Raw genomic sequence first — 24,855 nt, 5'->3', positions numbered from 1 at the left:
ATGTTAGTAGTTAAGAAATAATTTTGTGTATAAATGTGCATTTAAATAGTTGTGATTTCTTTTCCTCTGCCTTTCCCCTTTTAGACATTGTTCTGAACTGAAGGCACAGCTGTTTGATGCCTTGCTCTTCCAGGGAACAGGACAAGAGGGAATGGCCTCAAGCTCCGCCAGGGGAGGTTTAGGCTGGACATTATGAAAAAAATTTTCATGGAAATGGTCACTGGGCACTGGAACAGGCTGCCCAGGATGGGGGTTGAGTCACCTTCCCTGGAGGTGTTTTAAGGCATGGGTGGACGAGGTGCCGAGGGGCATTGTTTAGTGAGTGATAGGAATGGTTGGACTCGATGATCCGGTGGGTCTCTTCCAACCTGGTAATTCTATGGTTCTGTGATTCCAGGATAGGTAAGGGTAGCTTAGCCCTTGCAGACAGACCTGTTGTGGTTCTGCTGAGCATCAGCGTGGCAGGAGACCTGTCAGCTGCTATCCAAAGCCCACGTTGCTTCTTGGTGTGAGCTCTGTGATCCCAGCAGGACATTGTTTTAATGTGAGCCCAGTGCTGTGGCAGTGACACTTGAGAAGGAGACCTTCGGGAAGCTTTCAGATCAGAGTTCGTGTGCATCTGGTAGCTGGGCAAGGTGAGACCAAATCTACATAAAAGTTTAGGCAGATGCATGGAGTTTTCCACAGGTGAATTCAGCACAGGGCTGAGAGCTGTTCATGAAGAAGAAACATCTGCATCTACTGTCTTGTCTGACATGTCAAAATGAAAGTCCTTATTTGGGCCTCCAGAAATTTGGAGCTTGAGTTCTATATTGAGGACTGTACTTGCTGTTCTTACTTAACCCCAGCTGCTATTCAAGAGAGCACTGTGAGAAGCAATAAGGAACAGGCTGTGACACCTGAAATTACCAGTCTTGGAATTACCCATACCAAGAGGACAAAAAAAGACTTATTGTTTTGAGACTGAGGAACAGTAATAATATTCACTGACTGATGGGACTACTTGTAAGAAATAAAACAGCTCAAAAAGTATAATTAGTCCTTGTAAATGTATTTCTGAATTGTAATTCTTATATTTCACCTACCCCTCAGCATCAGCTTTGTGAAATTATTTTGCTTGGTACAAGGAGTCATCTGCAGTGGAGTGCAAATGGGATCAAATTAACAGAAAGAGAAATTAGGCTGAGTGTCAGGCAATCTGAACTATGAGAGTTATTTGACTGTGAAAGAGCTTCCCAAGGGAAATGATACAAGCCACATTATTTGGGACACCTAAAATTAGACTTCAGAAAGCGCTAAAAAAAATGTACAACCTTGCTTTGGTAGGGAGGTGGACTAGAAACAGCAGGGTTGAGGGGTTTCCTTTTTTTGCAGTAAGTTCTGCAGTTGTTGGACCCGATTCTGTTTTGCGATGTAGAAGTCAATGGAAGATTTACTTTATTTTTTCCCTGAGGAAACTGAGGTTAAATGTACGGCTTTCTCTCCTCCACCTATTGCCAACTTTTAAACTGCATCTTTTTATTTCTGTCCCTCAGGGATAGTTCAGAGCCCTCTCTTCTAATTAGAAATGAGGAGAGGAGAAAGGGCACATGTGCCTTGAGGACCCTTTGTGGCATTTTCCTCTTGTCTGGCTCTTAACAGACACTAGAACTGATCAACATGTTACTTTTTTTTTATTTTCAATTCAGAATTTATTTAGCTTATTTTCTGCAAATCCATAACCCTGGCATGTTCTGAACCTATTGTCTGAAATTGCCAACCAGATTTTGACTAGCAGCTTGATGAGGGGGGGAGACACAAATGAAATACAGCCTTTAACCAAGGAGTAGAGGCCTTAAAATAACACGTGTTGATTTATTGAAAGTGTTGCCATGTTCTCCATAATTTTACTTAAATACAAACCACGTAAGTGAGTTAGATTCAGTGATGCAAAAGAGTTTCTCGTGCCCAGTTCTACATATTAAAATGTGTAGATCATGCAGTTATGACTAAATTTTATAAGCCAATTTCTTTTTTGTTTTGTTAGTTTGAAGATGCCTACCTTTATCTACCTACAATCTGTCTTTGCTATCAATGCCAGCTTCTGTGAATGACAGCACTGCTTCTTTCAAAGCTCGCTTGACAAATAGAAATGTTTCTTCATTGTGTAGGTAAAAAACATATGAATTTGTGTGCACAAAAGCATGCCAAGGTCATGACACTGAGCCTTTGAATTTTGATAACAGACAAAGGAAGGCACATATGCAGAATTTTCTGGAAGACAGTTAATTTGTAGAGGATTCAATATGGCATGATAAGCAAGCTATAAGGCATCTCTGATATTTCATTCAAGGGCTGTGGTTTATAGTTCCTGAAATGTGTTCTTCTCCTGTGGAGGGATGTCCTGGATTCAGGGTAGAAGAGTGGGATACATGGTGCAGCGAACACTTCCCGTGCACTGCGTTTTTGGATTGTAGATGGCCAGAGAGTTTCTGGTCTTGGAACTTAGGCTTCATCACTTGGAGGAACGGGTGCTGGGGCCAGAACTGGTGGGAGAGGCAGATAGCATTTCAGATACAAGATTGACTTCTAAATACCAAAATCTGTTTCCCGTTTCCTTTCTCCCACTGCTGCTCGCCTCCAGTGTGCTTTACCTCCTGCTGCCATGCACATGGTCTGCCACAGAAGCGTGGGTTGTGTTTTTTTTCTAATTTGACTAAGAGCATATTTCCCAGTCTAAATCCTTAATGAAGACAAAAGGCCTGTATTGCAGGGTGGGAAGATACTAACCTGAAACATTATTAGCAGGGAAGACTCATTCTCCGTATGTCCCTGTTTTTGAATGACTTAATCTAGGAAAAGAGATATCTTCTGATAAAATTTTCACACAGGGGAACAATGAGAGTAGAATAGCAGAGATACTGCAACGCCAAACTTCTTGGAAAGCTTCATGAAGCCATTATTGAAGTGATTGTAACCAATTCCATTACAGTTTCAGAGTGTTTTGATATCCTAGTCCTTTGCATAGCAATCTCTCAAGGGAGAAAGCAAATGTTGCAGAGGCTCTGTGTAGTTAATTTTTGATTGATCACCCATAAACTCTGCTACAAGTTGTAGCAGAGGGAAAGTACTCAGGTATTATCTGGATATTGTTCACGTACACTTGCTAGGAAGTGGACAAGGCTACCTGTAGCTTTTAACTTCGTTGCCTCTTCTAATCTATCCCTCTCTAATGAAACAGCCAATTATTCCCCTAAAGATTGTAACTTACCTCATCTCTATCCTGTCCTCTGCTGAAGCTCTCCAGACTGAACAACCTCATTTCTCCTGTTTATGCAAGTGTTTCTTAAACTACTTGACCAAAAGGTTTCAGGCAGCTGGAAACGCATAAACAGAGAGCCTGCTTCTAAGAAAGAAGGGAAGGATGAGAGAAGTAGCACCTGGGAATTGTAGTTCTCACAACTTAACATAAATTTCTAGAAAAACATCAAAGAGGAACAAGTTTCTACATGCTTGGAGGGGACAGGGAAACAAATTATGATCTACAGAGATGTATAAAGAACAAATGTGTCAAATCAATGTAATTTCCTGCTAAGATAAAGCTTCACAGAAAGGAAAGAAATAGTGGATACTGTGTTTTGCATTATTGTAAGGATTTTGACACTGTTTTGCATGATGTTTTGAAGAGTCTCAGAAGACGATCATGACATGATGAATAGAAAACTAGGTGTGAAAACCATGTTTGGAACATTTATCCAAGAGTCACTATCAAAATTAAAGAAGTTATCAAATATGGCTTGCAGAAGGCTCTCATTGGTACTGTCTAGTACTTCCATTTGCAGTTTTACTGATTAAATAGAGGAGTTGCTTGTTAACTTTAAAGATGACTTCTGACTGAGAGGGGATGCAGTCATGTTGGGGGCTGGGTTAGAGATGAAAATCCGTGAGCGATGTCCCATCGTTCTACAGGAGATTCAAAATAAAAGCCAACAACGTACAACATCTGCTGAAAGATACGTGTCTTCAATCTGTGTATTACTAAATAAGTGTGAAAAGTTAACAACTAAACATGGCAAGAAAACACATGTGACATTAACACTTGAACTGCTCACCCTTATATGCTGTCATTTGGGAACAGAGTTACATTGAATGCAACTTTAATTTGTAGAATTATTTCATTTATTATTCACTCCTGTCTTTTTTTTTTTTTTTAACATTGCAGCAAGTCCAGTGAACCTTATATAGTTCCTTGCTCTATCCTTTGCGCAGCAAAACTCTGGCTTAAAGTCAACAGAGTTTTTGTCCCTGCAGGAGTGTCTACATGTGGTTGACTGTGATTTGTTCTCTGCAGAACTGCGTTTCAGGGCTATGGGCTAGATTGAGGACAGGCTGGCATCTATGCATTTGGTTTTCATGGCACTTGTCCAGACCTGTGAGCTTGCTCTTTAGACGAATGTTGTCATCAGAGAACTATAATGAGGCTGTTCGTACTGTAGTTTTGGGAGCAGTGTAGTATAAAAGTCCTCAGTCTGCTGAGAGCGAGAAATCTGGCTGATCTTCAGCTTACAGTTTATAAAAAACATATTTTTTTTTAATCTTTATTTTTCCCACTTTTCTTTCTCCTCCCTTCCTTCTCCTCAAGGACTTAGACTTTGGTTATATTTTTCATAACTACGCGAAGCTAGAAAGCTTAACGGATGCCTGTGCCACCACCGCCACCACCTCCTCCTCCACCCCCTCCACCACCTTCTGGAGGACCCCCTCCACCACCTTCTGGAGGACCCCCTCCACCACCACCTCTGGTAAGATTGGCTTTTAAACCCTATTAGCAAAAGTTTAGTTGTAGACATCCCAGACCCCCTAGAATTCTGATGTGGATATTCTTTGCAAATATCTGGTGCAGATGCCTGTTTGCTGGCTTGTATTCTTCTGCTCATTAAAGCTGTGGTCTCCAAAGTGGGGTGCATGATACAATCTATTGGGGTGCAGGAAAAAAGTATTAGAACTTCAATCATACATGTGTATAATTTTTAAATAAATAAATAAATGTATATTGGGGTGCGTGCTCAAAAATTTTTTACCGCTAGGTGTATGGGATCAAAATATTTGGAGATGATTGCATTAGAGTATATGTGGTGAGAATTTAACATCTGTGAATACTTCTCCAGCCCCAGGGAACTCATTTTTGTATTGGTGATGTGCAAGTGGTAAGTGTTAATTTCTTCATCCCCTTTCTTTCAGCTTCTATTAAGACTCACAGTGTTCAGCTCTAGGTGTTGCTCTTTCTAGCCCGTGCTGTCTTCCTGGGGATACAGCACAATATGCTTTTATACATGTGCAGGAACAATTATCACTTGTAATGGATCATTGCTCTGTGTTATGAAGTAGAACATGTGGCCTGCCAGCACATTTGCAGTAAGAGAAGGCTGGTCTGAGCAGCGTTTCAGGGTATTACATTTTCATGCCTTCATAATCAATTACTGTACCTGTGGTAAAATGTGTAAGTCATTCCTTCTATTCTGCAGTCATTTGTTCATAGCCTCTTTCTGCACTGAAATTCTTAGACTGGTTTTGAAATAATGAAACCTGTCATGATTGTGTCCAACACATAAAATCTCTCCTTACTTTTTTCCATGTATTTTTCTTTCACTGCTGTAACTGCTGTAATGTATGTTAGTCCCTGTATCAAAACTGTATGTTGTACTTCAAGTGTACTTCAAGTTATATATATACATATATAAATAAATATATATATTTTTAAGAACTTAATTTCTCCCTTGCACTCTTCAGCATCTTTGCCTACTTGGTTCCTGCGAAGGTCTGTTAATATTGTTTGATAATGTTCTTGCATTCCTTGCATGTCTCTCTCTGCTATTTTGAAGGGAAACCATTTTGTAAAACTCTCCATGAATTGTGGAGATGAAAGGGAAGACAAAGACAGTACATGAAATCAGCAGTGCTTGATTCCTTTCATCGTTGTATTTTAACTTTGTGCACCATGAGCAGTGTTTTCAATTAGCAGCTCCTCTGGGTTGGTACACAATGTAAAGTTAGATGCTGAAATAAGTGGGCTGAATATTGTGAACAACTTAATGCCCACAACTGCAATTAAAGGCAACCGCAGCTACAAGTGTTCTTATCCTAATAAATTCATCTCAGTAATATCTAGATATTTTTAGCCTTCTCTAATATATGCCAGTTGTAAAAGACTTGAGAAAGGTGAGAGGACCCCTAAGGACCAGTATGAACAAGATTGGTTTTTTTGTTTCCACTCCTTTTCTGATGACTAAACCCACTCCTATGGTAGCAGTTTGATAAAAGAAGCCTTTTACTGTATTTCCATATTTTAGTTAGATCATTCCGTTACTAACGTGATCTTCTGTAGTAAGACATGCAGAATTTACTGTCAGTTTTATCCTGGTGATAAAATACAAACTAAATGTATCTCCAATTAATGTCTGATAGTAAAGCCTTCCTTTTAATAAGTGTTGACACATGAACCTACATAAATAATTAGTAAAATAATGTAGCAAAATATTCTTTTTGCTGTAATAGCAAAAGGATTTTTCTCTGTCAAAACTGAATGTGAGGGCTAACTTTAATAGGATCTGTAGTCTGCCTGGTGAGTTCAGCAAAAGTACAGTATGAAAGAGCAAGAGTCAGCTCTCCAGCTGGTGCCTAGCTGCAGAGTAAAATCTTCTGATGAGGGAATCCATGAAAACTTGCCACAGACCAAATTTTCTTTTACTTGGCATCTGTCTTTTACAGCTGCTAAGCTGCCCAGCTGTTGTTACAGCTGCTAAATCTACAGTTGGAAGATGGAAGAAGAAAAATCTTCTACCAGGCACGTAGCTTTAAGGAAAACCTTCAAAACAAATAAGTTTTATTTGGCCAACAGCTGGAAACGTTCCCAAGTAAACAGCACTGTGATTTTTATTATACTGACATAATTAAACCAGAGTAACATTTACGTGTTAGCAATTAAAGGTTAAGCTTTAATTTTGCTGTTGATATGCAGGCAAGCCACTTGTTTAACTTACTTGATTTATTAAAAGTTAATTGTCTGTGCATAGGTTGTGGTTTTATAATCCTGTCATTTTTCTTGATGCCATTACATGGATACCATACACTGTTTTTTTCTAATTATACGGATAATAGCTGTGCTTTCCTCTTGTTTTTGTTATTAAGAGATTTTTAGGAGAAGCAGTCACATTAACTTTCTTTTTCCTGCACATTTTCTTAGTGAATATCATGAGCCATAGTCCCAAATGGTTTTGCAGTCCTTACTTCATTGAAACCCTAATCATTGTTGGCACTCAGCTTTTTCGTACTGTTAACTCCCTCCTAAGGCAGAAGAAAGTTAGGTTCTTTCCTGCTGTTTTCAAAGATTTTGGACTTGCAGATATTGTGGAAGTACTCATACTGAATTCTGTTCACAATAGTTGTTGTAAGGCAATACCAAAGTGATTTGGAGATGGTATTTAAGACATGCAAGGAGCCACCTGTGCCCAGCAGCAGAACAGCTGTTAGAGCATACTTAAAAGAAAACAAAGTAGATTGTTCAGAAGGGGATGATAGGATATCTGCAATAGCAGATGTAGGTGGCTGAGTCAAAATGTGAATATAGCTAATTGGATTAATTAAGCATGTCTTCAAATGCCTGCCTTCTGGGGGTCAGAGATAAAGATGAGAGGGATGAGTGGGCAGAAGAAAGCTCTGCCCCAACACATTTTCTGGCAGTGATTTACAGAATTCTGATAGTTTCTCTTTCCCTTTTCCTCTCCAGCATAACTTACAAAGGAGGAATTAGGATGTCGATCCTAAACCTCTTTCAATTTTATAGGCAAATCTGCATGATAGGGTGAGTTTTTCATAGTTTCTTTGTTTGCTTGGGGTTTTTTTCTTTAAAGATTTCTGCTCCTTAAAACCTTCTTTTAATTCAACTTATATTTCTTTTGTCCCTTTGCATGTGAGGCATTCTAGTTAGTTTTGGTTGTCATGTTTCCAGAGGTAGATACCAGCACTGAGACTGATTCAAATTTTTTTTCTGCTTAACCTCCCAAGAGACGATCAAGAGAGAATTTTGCTTTGATAAACCATGTTCACTTTTTCTCTGCAGTACAGGCTGCTCACTGCTGTGCTGCCTTTGACTGTATATCTGAATTCCTAATATTATGATCAGTCATCACCTATTAAAATGTTAATATTGAAGGAAGTGTGGATGTGTAGCAGCCCTTCTGGGTTGTGCCTTATTCAGAGAAGATGTTTGTTTAATGATTCATATGTTTGTGCAGTTTTAAGAAAATGCTTCTCTTTAGAACTGTTATTATCAAAGTCTTAGCATAAATATTAACCCCCCAAATCACAATGGATCAGGTGGTTGAAGCTAGTAATATTGCACCAGGCATTTATTTGCCTTATTGGCATACTGAAAACTAGGAGACCAGGAGAAGAAAGGAATATGCTTAATTTAGTGAGAGAAATTTGAAACTTGATATAATGCTAAATGCTAGATTGTCATGTAGATTAATTTTAATGAATACCTCACACTTATTTAAAGAAAAAAGAAATATAATTTCTGTTGTAGATAAACGTATGTCAGTGTTTACCAAGTTTGTTATTCTGACCTTATTTTCTGCTTTTGTAATAAAAAACTCAGAAAAGCAATTCCTCATGGTTTAATGTTGTGATAAATGCATAATTTACACAGAGGTAGGATTTCCAAGGTTAAGAAAAACATCAGCTGATAGTTTTCCTTGAGAAGATGGAGGTTTTTTTTCCTCTCCTTCATGCAGCTGTCAGAGTGCAGACCTTGTTGAGCTGTTTCCTTCAACCTTCCCGAGGAATTCATAGAGCTGCATGCTTATCTGAAGTTGTGTGGGAGTTGGCTTTGTTCCTATGACTTTTAGCACTACTGTTCTTTGGAAGGAGGAAAAACAACGTATGTAAAACAGCTTGGCTGAAGACGATGATTTGTGTATTTTGATTTGGTCTTACAAAATTTAATGTAAGAATGTGCATATAAAAGTGTGTGCATGCATAAATGTGCATGCATGCCTGCTAATTAATTAAAAATTAAGGTCATTTCTCAATTTTTCATTCAGACCCCTAGACCTGCAAGTGTAACACTGAAAGAACAGAATTATGTGTAGTGCCAATTACAAAATATTTAGGAATGTGTTTATTAAAATGTTATTCGAGCTGTGAGTAAGATGATATTTAGTACTCTATCATGAAGTCCCTAGGTCAGGAGATCTAACTCATAATATTTACTGCTGCTAGGTAAAACATAGCGGAGCAAGAGAGAGTGTGGACTTGGTAATCTTGTGGATGACAGGCCAACGTGGAGACTGCTAAGGGCTGGGCAAAATGCAGCTGAAATTCTTGAGGAAGCTTTGTTCCAGCCAAAATATAGAAGACTGATTTATTATGTTTCAATAACGTATCATGTCTCATACCAGTTTGTTTTTATAAAGAAGTGAGGGGCAATTCTGAAGTAAAAATGGTGTGTTCTATGTGATTTATTTTTTACAGTTTTCAGGTAGAGGAGAATGTGGGATTGCATAGGTTTGACATCTGTAAGAGTTGCTGCTGGAGCCTTCTGCTCTTGTAGTCAACAAGTAGAGAAAGGGTAAGCAGGAGCTATGAAAGGAGGGGAAGATGTAAAAAACTCCTAAATACTAGGTTAACATTTCTCCGTGTGTTTCATTTGGTACAGGGGCGCATACTGCATATATTCATATGTGCTAATCTTCTTAAATGCTTTACTTGAGATCTCCTTGGTCACCACTTTTAATGTAGTTAGGAGGTGAGTTCCGTTCTGCAGGTTTCTTCATAATGTCATGTGTTGTACATGTTGTCTGAATGGAAATAATTTAAATTCATTTTCCTTATTCTTACTGTCTGTTTTTCGTCTGTATGATTTTCCATATAAATATATTGAAATAGCAGCATGTCGCTGAGGTACCGGCTATAAATGATCAGGCTCAGGTACTAGGAGCAGCCTAACTGCAGAGAGCTAATAGGTTAAGTTACCATTCTAATCACAAGGTAATATTGCCCTGAAAAAAAATCAGTGCTTTATTTGCATTGTATGCAGTGGCAACATATTAAATTCCCTCTGTCAATTAATATTAAACTTGTAGCCTTTTAATTAAAAGATAACCCAGAGCTATAGCAATACCCAATACTTGGGTTGGACTTCTCTGCATGTCTGGAAGGTGACATTGCAAGAACTGTTAGTTTCTCCCCATTCTCTTGTCTTGGCCTGACCTTAATTTCGCATGGATGCTAAAAGGCATTTCAGACCAATCAGGAGCTTCTACACAGGTAACTGGGTAGGACCAATGGCTTTAGAACAGAGTGAGATTAAATTGTGATACATGTAGGTTGCCACACGTTGAATATTTTATTACTGCTCCTAACAGCCCTTGTCATTCTGGGGACCCTGCGATGTTAGACAGAGAGAATAAACGGAGGTAGTGGCATCAGCTCCCACAGCAGTAATTTCATCCTTGTGCTCTTTCACGTTTTCATCGCAACGTCAGGGCCTCAGCTTTTCTTCTTTATGTAAGAATTTTCACTTTTGTTTTAATCGATGCATAGGAAATCTTGGGAATTTGAATCCTAAAAATTTAGAAATCAGTAGGTGAAGTTCAAAATTATTTCTGAAGCCAGCCTTGGGGTATTTTTGGTATCTGATCTGTGATCTCTCTGAACTGCTGGGAAACACCTATAGAGTAGGTTTGATTTTATATTGCCTCCATTTTGGTGGTTTCTGTTACTATATATTTTCTTTAATGAAAGAACAGCCAGAAATTACGTTTAAAATGTGGGTGTCAGTAAGTTAAATACCCACAGAAAGCTAAATGGCTTAGAGGGTATAAATCATCATATTGATTCTGTTACATTTTTCATCCAGAAACAGAAATTTAGCAACCCACACTGGAAAACTTTAAGTACACTCCTGTAAACGAGCCCACTGCTCCATTTGTAGCAGGAGCAATTGAACTTCTAAGTATTCAAGTTTTTACATTGTCTGGTGGAGTGGTGCTAACATAACATGAAGTGGTTTTTACTGATTGCAGTGGTGCTGATTTCTGGTGCTGTTTGTCATGAGCACTGGAATGTAGATGTAGAAGAGGGTAACTCCTCCTATGCTGCTTTTGTACTTTTGTTCCCTATCGTGTCTGCTGGTGCACTGCAAGCAGGTAGGTGCTAGCGCAGGGCATGCACCGTCTCTGCTAACACTGAAACGCCTCATTATTTGGGACTAATGCCAGGACTAGGCAGTGACTAAAGCACTGGAAAGAGATCTGTAACGACTTCTGCACAGTACTTCCCTTGCTAGAAGCTAAGGAAAAAGGCTGGTGTAGATGCAGCCTATCTAAGTACACACATGGCTCGATGACCTTTTCAACCCGGCAGGTTCAGATTGCAGAACTTAGAGCAATGGAGACTGAGATCATGGTTAATCATTATTGAGCTGGGTGTAGATGGAATCATGAAACACTGGTCCTGTCATTCTCTCAAAACAATGACTTCGTTAGCTGCCAAGAAGCTATTTGGCAGGTCCCCTCATATGAGTTCCCTCAAAAAAAATGCTGGCTGGCAAGTGACCCTTCGCATTGGAAGTGTTTGAAGCTCAGCTTGCTACAAGTCTGAGAGATTGCTGTGTTTACCCAGGTAGACCAAGTGCCAAGAATTAATTAGTTTCATCCGATGCTACACAGCAGAAACACAAGAAGCAGCGCTGATCTTGCAATTGTCTGTGCTGGAGGAGCCTTGCACCACGGCGAGGTTTCCCATAATTAAAAAGCTTTAGATCAGAGGTCGGGTCTCTATTGTGAATAGATGAACAAAAACTCGCATGTACCAGATCTTGTCAGCTTCTTTATAAATGAACAACTTAAAATACTGAAAATAAAGGAAGTCACATGCTTTGTTGTTGAGACTTATTGGATTTTTCCTTAAGGTGGAAGGGGGATTAACTTATTTTATTTTGCATTTGACAGTGCATGAGTGAAACCACATCTGATACATATTTAAAGGAAATGCAAGAAGGATGATAATGATTTTCTGTATTGTAGTTCTGTTTGTGACTTGCTGGAAACTGGTTTTATTTTATTATTTTAATAAGTTTCTGTGTTCTGTTGCAATTGCATTTCTTGGCACATTCCTGGGGGAGACTTTAGCTGCCAGTTTGAGAATTCTTTGTAAAAGCAATGCTCTTGCCTGCTGGGCAAACTGCTTCTGCTGGAAACATAAAATTGTGAATTCTTGGCATAACTCTAATCTAGTAAAGGTGGATTGATCTGGGCAAAATAAGTTCCCCTGGTGTTTCGGATTTAACAGTGGGCTACAAATGCATAGATGACTTTTATAATCCTGTGCTATGGCAAGGAAGACACGCTGGCTAGTTTACACTGAGATTTATGTCATCTTCCACATCCTACCTTGTTCCAGAAACCCCTGTTCTTTTAATAAAATGTTATAACATCATAAGTTTGTTTGAATGTTCTGGCATCTCATTGTCAATAATTTTTCCTTCCAGTTCTGTTTTTGAAAGGGATGCGGCCTTTCAAGAGTTGAATTAATTTAAATACATTAGTCCTTCTACTTACAGGGTTCTCCCTATGGAACATTTGTGGTCAGTAGTTTGTGGTTAAGTGGAAGGAAGTTATGGACCAAGTTGCTTGCAAGCAGATCTCAAGTGTTCTTTGTCCACTCCTTTTAATCATCAGTGTTCTCAGAAGGGTATTTTACAAAGACATTGCCCTTTATGGCCCCTTACTCTGTGCCCTTCAAGACTGTTGTGAGCACCAGCTCTGTGCCTGGCTTTCCTTCAAAGGAGCAGGAGCTGGATGAGGACCCAGTCATCATCTCCCCCCCTGTGCTCTGCTACTTGGAGAGCCTTGCTGTGCCATCTGGGCAGTGAGGACACTCATCATCCTTCCTCAGACGATTTACCAACCCCAGACAAGCTGTGTTTTCCTCTCAATAGCCTTAGCCATCTCCGGCATGACACGCTTGCAGTGTTAGACAGCTAGTTTCACCTTTATTTTCCTCTTTCCTGAAAAACCCATGTTTGTCTGCACCAGAATTCCAGTTATTGTTAATGCAGGAATAAGCCTGTGGGTGGTTGGTGGTGTGTGTGATATATTTCCAGTCACGGGCTCTTCCTTGGTGCTTTGCAGATCCTTGAATTAAGGTTTTGCTGTTTCAGCTGTCTCTTGCTTTTGATGCACAGTTTCTTTGGCTAGACTTGGCCTTTTCACGTGACTGACAGCGTTGCCTACACACCTGTTGCTGGTCTGGCCCTGTCTTCTGGTCTACGTGCTTCTTTTGATTGTCCATTGCCATTTTTGTAGACCCTTTCTTTTCCATTTCTTAGTTTAAATTTGGTCTCTGAATCTTGCAGGGGGGGGGTGGGGGGGGGGTGCAGCCAGCAGTTCAGAACAGTTTCTTCCAGTTTTGAGTTCTGTGGAAGTGAGAAAGATGCCTGAGAAGGCCATGACTGCGCCAGGAACTCTCGTTTTCATGAATGTGTCTCTGTGGTCAAGCATTCCTTATGTCAGTATTTTCTGTTCATCTTTCTTTATCTTGCTGCAACATCTCTCCCCTTCCTTAAAAGCCGAATCTGAGGTGTTACATGCTGCATTTGGGAAGATCCCTTGCCCCTCAGTTCACGTCTGTGCAGGTTTGGCTGAGCATGGCAGAGAAAAATAAGGAATCAAGGGTTTGTTAAGGGATGCCCTCCAACTCTTCTTTACTAAAGTAAATACTGCATATGCCTTCTGCCAGTATCTGTGCTAGATCTTTGCATTGAATCCTTTTTTTTCCCTTTTTGTCTAGAGGTTAAAAATTGGGCATGTGTGAGAGGGAGGGTGATTGCCATCAGATTCACAGAAACAGATAAAATTGTCAGCAGAAGAGAGAGTACTTTTTCTGCCAATAATAAAATACTGAATGACAAATTGATTGATTGAGTTTTCATTTTATTGGCATCTCACCAAATAGATAGTTAGAGATTAACTAAATGTATTTTGATTTTTTTTGGTTTAGGTTTTTTTTATGTCTAGTTCAGATAAATAAATTTTCTACACAGCATTTTCAATATTTCCTATAAAAAGTGACAAGGAAAGGGAAACATGATACAATTCATTACATGTTAGAAGTATAAATACTCAATACTATAAGTTCTCTGAAGTAAAACAGCATGTGGTGCCTTTGGATGGCCTCATGCTTTATTTTATCTTACTTAAGGTTCCTACCTATTATAGAACTGGAGTACTGAATCCTCTTTTCCCATCAGGTGATGGGTTTCTTCTGAAACAAAGGTCTGCAACTGTGTGGCTACTGGATTGTCTAGATGGCTGGAGGTAAATTTTTGCTGCAACTGTCATGTTCATGAAGATCTATACTACCCTGAAGTATTTTGCAAATTCAATAAAGAGCATATTTAAAGATCAGAATAAATACAACCCAATTATGGGACAGTGTATATATCCACTGTGACCTGAGCTACCTGTCTGGAGTCCAGAGGATTTCTCCTTTTCAATGTGCAGGGGTGCTCCTTAAAATCCAAAAGATAATAATGAGAATTCTAATTAGTGTGACTGTGAACTTCTTCAAAAGCCTGTTGACTTCTGCATTTACAACACTTCAGTATCTGAGCACGTATACCCCTTAAATATTTTAAGTATCAAAGGAGCCCAGAGGGTAGGTCAATGCTCCCATCCATCTTGCAAGATGTAAAGTGATTTTCTCAAGGTGATGCAAGTATCACAGCAGTAATATACCCAGAAATGGAGTTCATTGCCATGGTTTTAGTCTGTTTTCTTTTAAAAAGTCTGTCTGATCTTAATTTGTCTGATACAACCTAGTTTATGGTGTTAAGGTTGTGATTATTCAGGGCTGAACTTTGTGTGTTCGATATATACAATGTCACTGTTGTTCTGCTAAACAAAATGATTCACCTCCACAGAACTCATACGGAAGAAACTGTTCTGAACCGCTGGCTACCTCCCCACTGCAAGGTCTATTGAGTGTCATTAACTAGCCGGGTGTGGGGCTCAATGACTAGTGCTTCTGTCAGAAAGGATCCAGCCTTGATCTGAAAATCAAGAAATCGATCATTTGCTGCCATCCACAGCCCTTAGCTGTGTGCAGCAGTCACTGGCTGCTTCTGTAAATGTGGCTTTCTAATCAGAGCTTGTCTGGCTGTGTCTTACATTAAATTGCCAAATGCCAGCCTTTGCTGGATTAACAGACCCTGAGTCCTCAGCATCATTTCCCTGTAAAGGTTTGTGTGTTGTGCAGGCAGAGACATGTCAGGTAGCCCAGACATTGATCCTGTACCTCACTGAATGGCATAGCTGAGCCTGTGCTTAAGGAGACACGGTCAGGATATTTGCATGTGTGGTTTGTTCCGTTCTGTTTCTGAGTATGTATTGAATGGTCCATTCTTTATGCTAGAAATAGTAGAATAATCTAGTGGTTATTAAGGAATGCGAACCCACTGTTCCTTTAACGATTCATGTTAATAAAGAATGGAATTTAATTTCACTCTGTGTTACCTGAGGCAGCTATGGGATCTGATAAAACAAAAGATCTTCACATTCTTCTCTGGCTTCCATTCTGATTTTCATTGAAAGATTGAGATGTTTCTCCTTTCATAGATAAACGAGGCTGCCCTGCAGATGGGGGGGGAAGGGAGGTAGGGTGGAAAGTAGCCAAAGAATTAAGTCCTTTGTCTTGCAGCTATTTTTCCTCTATGAAAGAAAATACATTTGTCTTCATGGTGAAATGCACGTGATCGGGATGGAAGATTTGACACCCATAAGAGTTCCTTGTTTTATTTTTCTCTTATTATACAACCTCTATGTTTAATATCTGTTCTTGTGCTATGGATTGCAGGCATAGCCTTACTGTAAATCTGAAATTAATTTTTTACTCAAAGGAAGGAAGGTTTCTTTCTGATTGTGTATCAAAAAGCAATGTGATAAAAATGGGAATTTGCAAGCATAGGTCACCAGAAGATGAGTGGGTGAGATACTTACGTGGTGAAATGATTCTTGACACAAATTGTCACTGGCTTTAGGAGTGCAGGCAGCAAAACAAGAATCCGAAGGAGCTCTGACTGCTGTGCAGCCGGGCAACACTACACCCCCGACCATCTTGACTTTGTAATGGAAAAAGAGAATCCCTATCAAGCTGCTCAGCAGCTAATCAATCACCAGGCTGGTCATGGAAGACTGTATCTCTTAGGTACATGAGGAGGAAGAAGAAACAGCTGGGACAGAGAATTGAGTTGGTTTTGAAGTAAATGGATCTATCCTAAAAGAAGGGTAGCTTGTTACACTGCATTATGGGCCTGCATAGTAGTGTTCATGGTGTTTTACACTACAGTTTGTGGCCAAATTAATATCTTAACCATGTTATAGTGATAGTAGGTCATGGGTCACTTGCAGATATAAGTTGACACAGGTAGGGTATTTTAGCCTACTAGCTATTTGGATATCAAGACTTTATATTCCAATAGCCTACCTGCTCAGGGAAGTAGATCAGGAAGATGAAGTGGACAGCTGGCATAATATGTGCACACTTGAACCCAGAAACAAAAACACAGCTGCTGGATCTAATTTTAAACATAGATCTTGATTGGATGGATCCTTGTGGATCCTGGTTGTCCTGCTACAGCAGAGCCATTAGTGGGAGCAGAGGGACGTGAAATTCAAGATACTCGTAATAAGTTTTCATGAGAAGAGGAATCACCCTTCTTCGAGTTATGGTATTTCCATTTTTCGCAGTAAGTATTGTCAGCTTATAGAAAATGTGAGTGGAAATAGCTTCTGACCGGTATGTGGTCTTATGCTGCTCATACAGAGAGACTTTCTGGGCTGTCCTAAGGGGCAGTGAGACACCTGTCCTGAAGGACAAATACAGGCAGTGCTGTTTCAAATTAGGAAACCATGTAACAAAGTGGGGATTTTAAAATACTTTTAATTAACGTATGGTTATAGTATCAGTCACAAGATGGTAATTTTGAGTGTTTACATCAGGTGTCAGGAATGCAGTGGGCATTAGCAACGATCTGGAGGGCCATCTAGTGGGGCTCTGCAAATCTAGCTTGCTTTTTTTTTTTTTTTTTTGTTAATTTAGCAGCTGGTTAAGTATTTTCAAGCGTCTATTTTGCTTTCAAAATGCTGTTACCAAGTTGGTTCTTTTGCTTTAAAGTGTGACCATGTTCTTCTTTATTTTGACTATAATGCTAAAATTAAGGGCTATGGAAATGTCTGTGGTATTTGTCCTCTTTAGGAAGTTAGATAGCCTACGAGAATTTGCAGGGGATGTGGAAACATGCAGCACATTGCTCCTCTGACCTGAAGATTCCCCTTGGTTAGCCCACTCTTTTTACCACAGGACAGGTTTAAAAATAACAGCTTCCCTGGCTTAAATCTGCTTCAGGAAAGGGAAACATCCAAACTTTTTAAAGATTAGATTTTTTTTTTTTACAGGAAACTTGATGAAATAAGAATAAAGAATAGAAATATATTTTGGTTCTATTACAAAACTTTAAACTACAACCTGACTGTACATCTATGGGCCTTGGTTAAGCTAGAAAAGTTACTAAAATATAATTGTGTTGTTCTAAAGACAGTCTAGTCAGACTAGTGTAAATCTCCGATACAGGGAGACAGTCTAAATTAGTTAATGATCACATTCAATTAGCCATCTTTTATCCTCAGGCACAGTAGGCAAAATGGAAAGATGGGGTATTTTTTAGTAAGGTGGCATATAAAATCTTCATTGTAAATAGCAAGAAAAGAACTAGCAAGAGAGGCAGTCACAGCTGGACTTGTGGGTCAGAGACCATAAATGGCCAAGCAAGAGGTCACATTTAATTTAAGCATGTCCCCTAAGTTCCTTTCAACGGTATTAGCACAGCAAGTATTAGATTTGTGCTGTATAGGAGGCAGGAAACATGACAGTTGAAATATAACTGAATGCTGTTCTTCTTGATTCAACCCAAGGGCTTTGAAATGACAGCTGCCAAAGATGGTTGATTTCAAATCCTCTCTAAATCCCATTTTACTTCTGTCTCCTTTCTAAGCATTTATTTTTGACTGTACCACCCATCTGATGTTCTTATTGTCAACAGGCAAGTTCAGAGATACCAAAATTGCGAAAGGAAGACCAAAAAGCACGAAATGCACTCTTAGCTGATATCCAGCAGGGAACTCGCTTAAGAAAAGTGACTCAAATCAATGACCGCAGCGCACCACAAATTGAAAGTAAGTACATACTCCTGAGTAAGGTCCCTGGGGGAGCTTTGCTTGAAGCCTGAGTTGTGGAGGTCAGCTGGACAGTTTTCAAACTATATGACAAGTCTGAAGTTCAGCAAAGATCTGCATGTTCATGTAGCTCTAGGATGCGGAGGGAGGAGTCTGTCTAAACTTGCATCCAGCTTGGTGATGAGTAACTATAAGAACACTTCATAAGTCGTTACTTGGGTGTCACCTTAACAGGCATCCCTTCTCCAATCATTAATGATTAAATCCTTGAGAGTTTCTCAATAAAATAATTGATAAGCAGGAATTGTTTGGTCTGGCAAAACAGTTTAGCTTTACTAGATAAAAAGAACAAAAAATAGCCAAAAAAATCTAGAAGCATAAATATAATGTAGTCTAACACAGCTTCTTACTGGTGTCACCATTGATATGAAATTAAACAGCACCAGAGGGAGCTGTGCTCCAGGATAAGGGTCAGAGGGTAGTGGTATTTTACTGCATTAACAGTGACTTCCCTTGCTGAGCCTGTTCAAGAGGGAATAGTCGGGTCTTGCCTGTGTTTATTGGTGCTAAGTCTTAGCATCTGGAGGTCAAGGTTAAAACTACTTTCCAATATACCTAGGGTGGCCTGTGAACTTTTTGGTTTTTAATGATTACTATTATTAACAGAACCTAAAGGAGCTAACAGAGATGGAGTTAATCCAGCCATTAATAAAGGAGGGTCTCAGCAGCCTCTGGGAGGCTTATTTGCTGGTGGCTTTCCTGTTCTCAGACCAGCAGGCCAGAGGGACATGCCAGGTAAGGGTTTCATTTGTATGAAAGAAGAACTGGGGGAACTGTGATTTGAGATGAAAGTACATTGGGGTTAGCTTTAGTGATCGATTTTTATTGGGATTTTTTTTTTCTGAACTCTTAGTTCATCACACAACCATGGAGGACCCAATTAATAATGTGCCTGAAATAATTTTTTTAGATCTCAAAAGCCTTATTCCTTAAATTGTAAATAATAAGCTATTTCTACAGTGGATAAAAAAAGAGATTGAATAGATTGTATAGAGTTTTAATACAGACTTTTTATGTTAGTTTAATGAAAATTTTTAATTGTGCCTCGAGTAGAGTATTGAAATCTGAGTTTATCAACCTCAGCACCAATGGCAAAGAAGTCCTGTTTCCTTCCCTCCATTAGCATGTATTTCTGTGGTATTACAGGCCTGTGTGTTACTTAAAGATACACATTTAAGACATTTGCCCTCTGGATTTTAAAAAGCACAGCTCTGATCAGGCAAGATAATTTACTGACCTGAAAAAACAGGGCACTTGTCACTTCACAGGGATGGGAGGGAGGCATCTGCGGGACCCTCGCAACTGCTTCCACCTTAAGAGGTGCCAGCATCAATGCGGGTGACTGAGTTATAGCAATGACCTCTTGTGTGCTGGGGCAGCAAAGCAAAGTAGGCACTTGCAGGGACAGATGGAACTTGGACAGACGGAACTTGGCTCTACCAGGTTCTGTCTTGGTTCCACCAAGTTCTCCGTGGTTTTTTTTCCTGGAAGGCAAGCCAAGACGTGCAGCACCGCTGGCAACTGGGCTACTTCAGCTACAGTACCTACCTCGAGTTATTAGTAAAACTGTGGCTGTGTTTATCAGGCTGTGTGGATATAGAACGAGATGCCTTTTTTTTTTTGACATCTTGCTTCGCGAAAAACCCTTGACATTTACACAGGGAAATACACCCTGTAAAGTTGAGTCTTTGGGCATCCGCTGTTGGAAAGGGAGCATCTGAACGCATGCCTTTGAGCCACTGCTTATAAGAACTTGGCTTTTATCCACGGGATTGAGACTTATGTAACATTTGTGTGATTTTTTAATTTTATTATTAATTTTAAGCAAGTAGTTCGAGGATACAGGCTGGCGTGTGCCAGCTGCCCGTGTTCCCCCTCCTGGGCTCCTGCGGAGCGGCCCCCGCTCCTTAACCCGCTCCATTCTGCAGAAACTGAGGGGTGAGGAGGGGTCCCCCCTGCCCCGTGGAACGCATCAGCTCCCAAAAAACCCACCACTGAAGGGCAACCTGTCGGATAGGAGACGTTTTGGGAGGGACAGCTTCACTAACCAAGGGGGGTGCGGGGGGGGAAGGCGAAGGGGTCGCCATTTTGCACGGGTCTGAGTTGGGGGGGGGGGGGGGGCGGGAAGGCCGATGTGACGCGTGCCGGTCGCTGTTTTCCAGCCGGGAAGCCTCCGGGGGGGCGCTCGGCGGCCACCAGGACCCCCGCGCCCCCGAGCAGCATCGCCGGGAACGGAGCCACCGGGCTCGGAGCCGCCGCCGGAGCCAGCCCCGGCCGCCCCATCCTACCCGCACCGCCCCCGCCGCCCCCCGCCGCCAGCAAACCCGCCCTCGCCTTCCCCCCGCCCCCGGAGCGCCCTCCCACGGGGGTCTCCTCCTCTTCCACGTCCTCCCCGGCGCACCCCGACAAGCTCCCCAAGTTTCCAGCAGGCGCTTCGCACCCTCCTCCTCCCCCTCCCCCGCCCCTCCTGCCCCCCTGCGCGGCCCCCGCTCCTTCGCCGTCGGAGGGAAGGGACCGCCCGCCTCCCCCCACGCCGCCGCCGCCGCCGCCCCCGCCTCCCCCCCCGGCCCCGAGCAGGCTCCCCTCGCCGCCCTCGCCGGCCCCCGGCGGCGCTGAGCTGCCACCGCCGCTGCCCCCCAAGTCCCCCCACCTCCTGTCGCAGTTCCACAAGCAGCCCGGCGGCATCCAGTCCCTGCCGCTGCCCCCCACCCCCGGCGCCCCGCAGCCCGCCGAGCTCAGGAAGAAGAGACCCCTCCGAGGGGCAGGTGAGAGCGGCCAGCGCGGAGACGGGAGGGTTCGCCCCCTCTGGGGCGGAGGGGAGGGGGAAACCCGCCGTGTGAGAGGGCTGCCTGCAGGCTGCACGGCCTGCGATTAGCACCGGGGGGGTCGGGCAACGACGTGCTGATCACTAAAAGCAACGGTTTAGAGTCATAGAATTGCTAGGTTGGAAAGGACCCACTGGATCATCGAGCCCAACCATTCCTATATGCCACTAACGTATGCCCCTCAGCACCTTATCCACCCGTCTTTTAAACCCCTCCAGGGAAGGTGACTCAACCACCTCCCTGGGCAGCCTCTGCCAGTGCCCAGTGACCCTTTCCATGACATATTTTTTCCTGATGTCCAGCCTGAACCTCCCCTGGCGGAGCTTGAGGCCATTCCCTCTTGTCCTGTCCCCTGTCACTTGGGAGAAGAGGCCAGCACCCTCCTCTCTACAACCTCCTTTCAGGTAGTTAGAGCAATGAGGTCACCCCTCAGCCTCCTCCTCTCCAGGCTAAACACCCCCAACTCTCTCAGCCGCTCCTCGTAAGACCTGCTCTCCAGCCCCCTCACCAGCTTTGTTGCTCTTCTCTGGACTCACTCCAGAGCCTCAACATCCTTCTTGTGGTGAGGGGCCCAGAACTGAACACAGGATTCGAGGAGCGATCTCTCCAGTGCCGAGTAGAGGGGCAGAATAATATCCTTGGACCTGCTGGCCACGCCGTTTCTGATACAGGCCAAGATGCCATTGGCCACCTGGGCCACTGCTGGCTCGTGTTCAGTCGCTGTCAACCAACTCCCCCAGGTCTTTCTCCTCCAGGCACCTCTCCAGCCAGACTTCTAGTCTGGAGCTGCCCAGGGTTGTTGTGCCCCGAGTGCAGGACCCTGCAGTCCAGCCTGTTCAGATCCCTTTGCAGAGCCTCCCTACCCTCCAGCAGATCCACGCTTCCACCCAGCTTAGTATCATCTGCAAACTTGCCAAGGGTGCACTCGATGCCTTCATCCAGGTCATTGATAAAGACATTGAACAGGGCTGGACCCAGCACTGAGCCCTGGGGAACCCCGCTTGTCACTGGCCTCCAGCTGGAGTTAACTCCATTTCCCACCACTTTCTGGGCCCAGCCATCCAACCAGTTTTCCACCCAGGAGAGTGTGCGCCTGTCCAGTCTAGAGGCTGACAGTTTCCAAAGCAGAATGCTGTGAGAATGCTGTTTAGAATCAACAAACTGCTTCTTGCTTTTGTGCTGGCATTGGTGTCTCCAGCAGTGCAATAACTGAGCGCAGGAGAGGTCTCCCAACAGCCTCAGGTAGGGCAGCGGAGCCTGCCTGCGACATCCCCCCCGCTGCTGTATCCGTGCAGTCTGGAGCAATACTGAGACACATTACAGGAGAAGATAAAACAAGGATGGGGCAGCTACAGCCATAGATGAGCAAAGGCAAATATGGATGCAGTTCTCCATTTCTCAACAGAAGTGGTGGCTGCTGTCTCCTGCAATCAAGGTGGTATGGCCAAAAGGTTTCTCTGCTTGGGAAGTGGGTATATTCGCTAGTGTTTCCCTGAGCAGATGGTAGAAGGAATTTTTTTCTGACTTCTCTGATGTAATGAAGATTAAAAAAATAGCCTAGATCTGTGTGGGTTTGAGAAATGGAGACAGCTACTTAATAAGGAACATCTGAAAGGGACATTCTGTACCCTGTACTCTAGCAGCCGCAGGTCGAGAGAAAGATTATTCGTTCCCTTTGACAGCCATGGGAAAGGCTGTGCAAGTACAGTAGATCAGGTACTTCATGATGGTGATTAACGCTGCTCAGAAGCTGTCCAACGAACTGATATTTTATTAAGAAGCCTGCTTCTCATGGTAGTTCAGCTTTAGGAAGTTTCAATCAAATTAGTCTGCCTTTCTCTTCATTATCTTGGGGAGAAACAGTTTAGGAAGCTGCTGACTTGGAGGCCTTGGGCTTCTTCCCCCTCACGCAGTTCCTGTTGCAGGTCTGTCTAGATGTAAACTTTGAAGGCTCTTGTAACTCCTCAGTGAAATGCACAAGAATAATGGCATTTCCACTGCATAACTGCCAAAATGTCAGGAAACTGTTTTCTTTTGGCGGTACCATCTAGTGTTGTCAGGGTTTATTTCTTAAAGAAACTACTTGTCCTTGTGAAAGTGGAAGGATAGTCTCTTCCTCTAGACTGGGGCAAAACCATACTGCAGAATGTGAGATCTTCCCTAGAACTAGAAATAGCAAGCCCCAGCCAGCTCCAACAGTGACTTAAATTTAATACTTAATGCTATAAATCCATGGCCAGGCTTCACAAACAGGAGCTATGAAGGACCCTATGATAGCTGGGTAAATTTGCCCCAAATATTGCATTGCTTCTACTCTCCCTCCATGTTTGTGCAAAGCCTGCTGTCAGGTTTGTCAAGTCCTGATAATGTTTTTTGTGCTTCTGCTTCTTTTCAAGGAACTGGGGCTGGGAAGCTGGTCACTCCTCCACAGCCACCAGCAAGATCACCGACAACTGAACTTTCAAGCAAGTCTGGAGTCTCAGCCTGGGCTACAGCTCATGATCCCTACCTACCACTTAAAAATGGAAACATGCACCTTATTGGTAATATCATCTAAATTGGATCTCTTAGCCTTAGTTAAAGATTTTAGTACAAAAACCTGAGCGTGTCTCAGACCTGAAAAACTCATTTGGGACTTTTTCATGGCAATAGCAGGGTAGTATAACTAGACCAAATAGAAACTTTTTTATAACCTTACACAATGAGAGAAAATTAAGGCATTTTCACAAAGACTTTGGATCTGCATGCACTCACTACCTGCCAATTTATTTGAGATTGTGAAAAGTTGCTGTAGTTTGCTTATATTACTATTCTTAAAACCAGTTCATGGACATTTAATAGCTTCAATTCTACAGAGCAAAGACTGTGAAGAATTATTTCTGTGGTCTGATGAATTGGGTATTCATTCTTGCTTACAGCTAAATGGCTTGAAAGCCACCTAGGAATACATCTATTACCACAATATCATCAAAGCAGCAAACTGGAACGACAGCCAGAAGCTTAACTTCAGTTTGTAGCAGGCAATGTTTGCAATTAAGCCAGAAAACTTGGATGGCTCTCAGAAGTACTCATCAAAATTGTTTTTTTTGGCGTGAGCCATTATCAGTTCCAGGGGAAAACAGCACTTTTAATTGAAATTACTTGTGGGATTTATTTATTTTAAGTGTCTTTCTACCAGTGACTAATGTTTATTTCCCTGAAACTTCCCAGATGACTTTGAATCTAAATTTACTTTTCATTCTGTGGAAGATTTCCCTCCACCTGATGAATTCAAGCCATTTCAGAAAATATATCCCAGCAAGATAGCTAGAGGTAAGTGTGTAAACAGGAGAAGATCTGATAATTAACCAATATGATTAGAAACAGGGAATGAAAATAAAGAACAGAAACCAGCACTAACGTGAAGAACTGGGCTGCTGCCATAGGCACAGAGAGGAATGGGATTTGTTACAGTGGTAGCAGGGACCAAAGATGCAATGAAAAGCACTTAATTGCTGTAAAGTCTTAGTAGCTAAAAATAAAATTGTGGTTTGACCTGCAGTCTGAGTCTTAAGATTGTTGAGTTTGCAGAACCCTTGATGTCGAAAATAGCGATGTCATAGAAACAGACTTAGGCAGCTACTGCATTGGCTTTTTGGTCATGAACTTGTGAAATCACAAAAGAAAGGTGATTTTATCCATGCGTTTTGATTTAA

The 24,855-nt window shown here is 41.9% G+C and overlaps 1 protein-coding gene across 1 annotated transcript in view; it reads left to right on the top strand.

The window, feature by feature from the left end:
* Positions 1 to 24,855, top strand: part of WIPF3 (WAS/WASL interacting protein family member 3) — a 37,573-nt gene that overhangs the window by 8,746 nt on the left and 3,972 nt on the right. Inside the window, exons 2-7 of the mRNA XM_069860210.1 lie at positions 4,622 to 4,781; positions 18,143 to 18,275; positions 18,942 to 19,070; positions 20,498 to 21,100; positions 23,557 to 23,703; positions 24,371 to 24,472. Coding sequence (XP_069716311.1) covers positions 4,677 to 4,781; positions 18,143 to 18,275; positions 18,942 to 19,070; positions 20,498 to 21,100; positions 23,557 to 23,703; positions 24,371 to 24,472 — 1,219 coding nt within the window. The 5' untranslated portion in view covers positions 4,622 to 4,676. The remainder of the gene's footprint in view (positions 1 to 4,621; positions 4,782 to 18,142; positions 18,276 to 18,941; positions 19,071 to 20,497; positions 21,101 to 23,556; positions 23,704 to 24,370; positions 24,473 to 24,855) is intronic.

This window comes from Phaenicophaeus curvirostris, chromosome 6 (assembly GCF_032191515.1).
Source record: "Phaenicophaeus curvirostris isolate KB17595 chromosome 6, BPBGC_Pcur_1.0, whole genome shotgun sequence".
NCBI classification, from domain to species: Eukaryota; Metazoa; Chordata; class Aves; order Cuculiformes; family Cuculidae; genus Phaenicophaeus; species Phaenicophaeus curvirostris.
The sequence above is the reverse complement of the archived record's forward strand: the minus strand, read 5'-3'. Positions and strand labels throughout refer to the sequence as shown.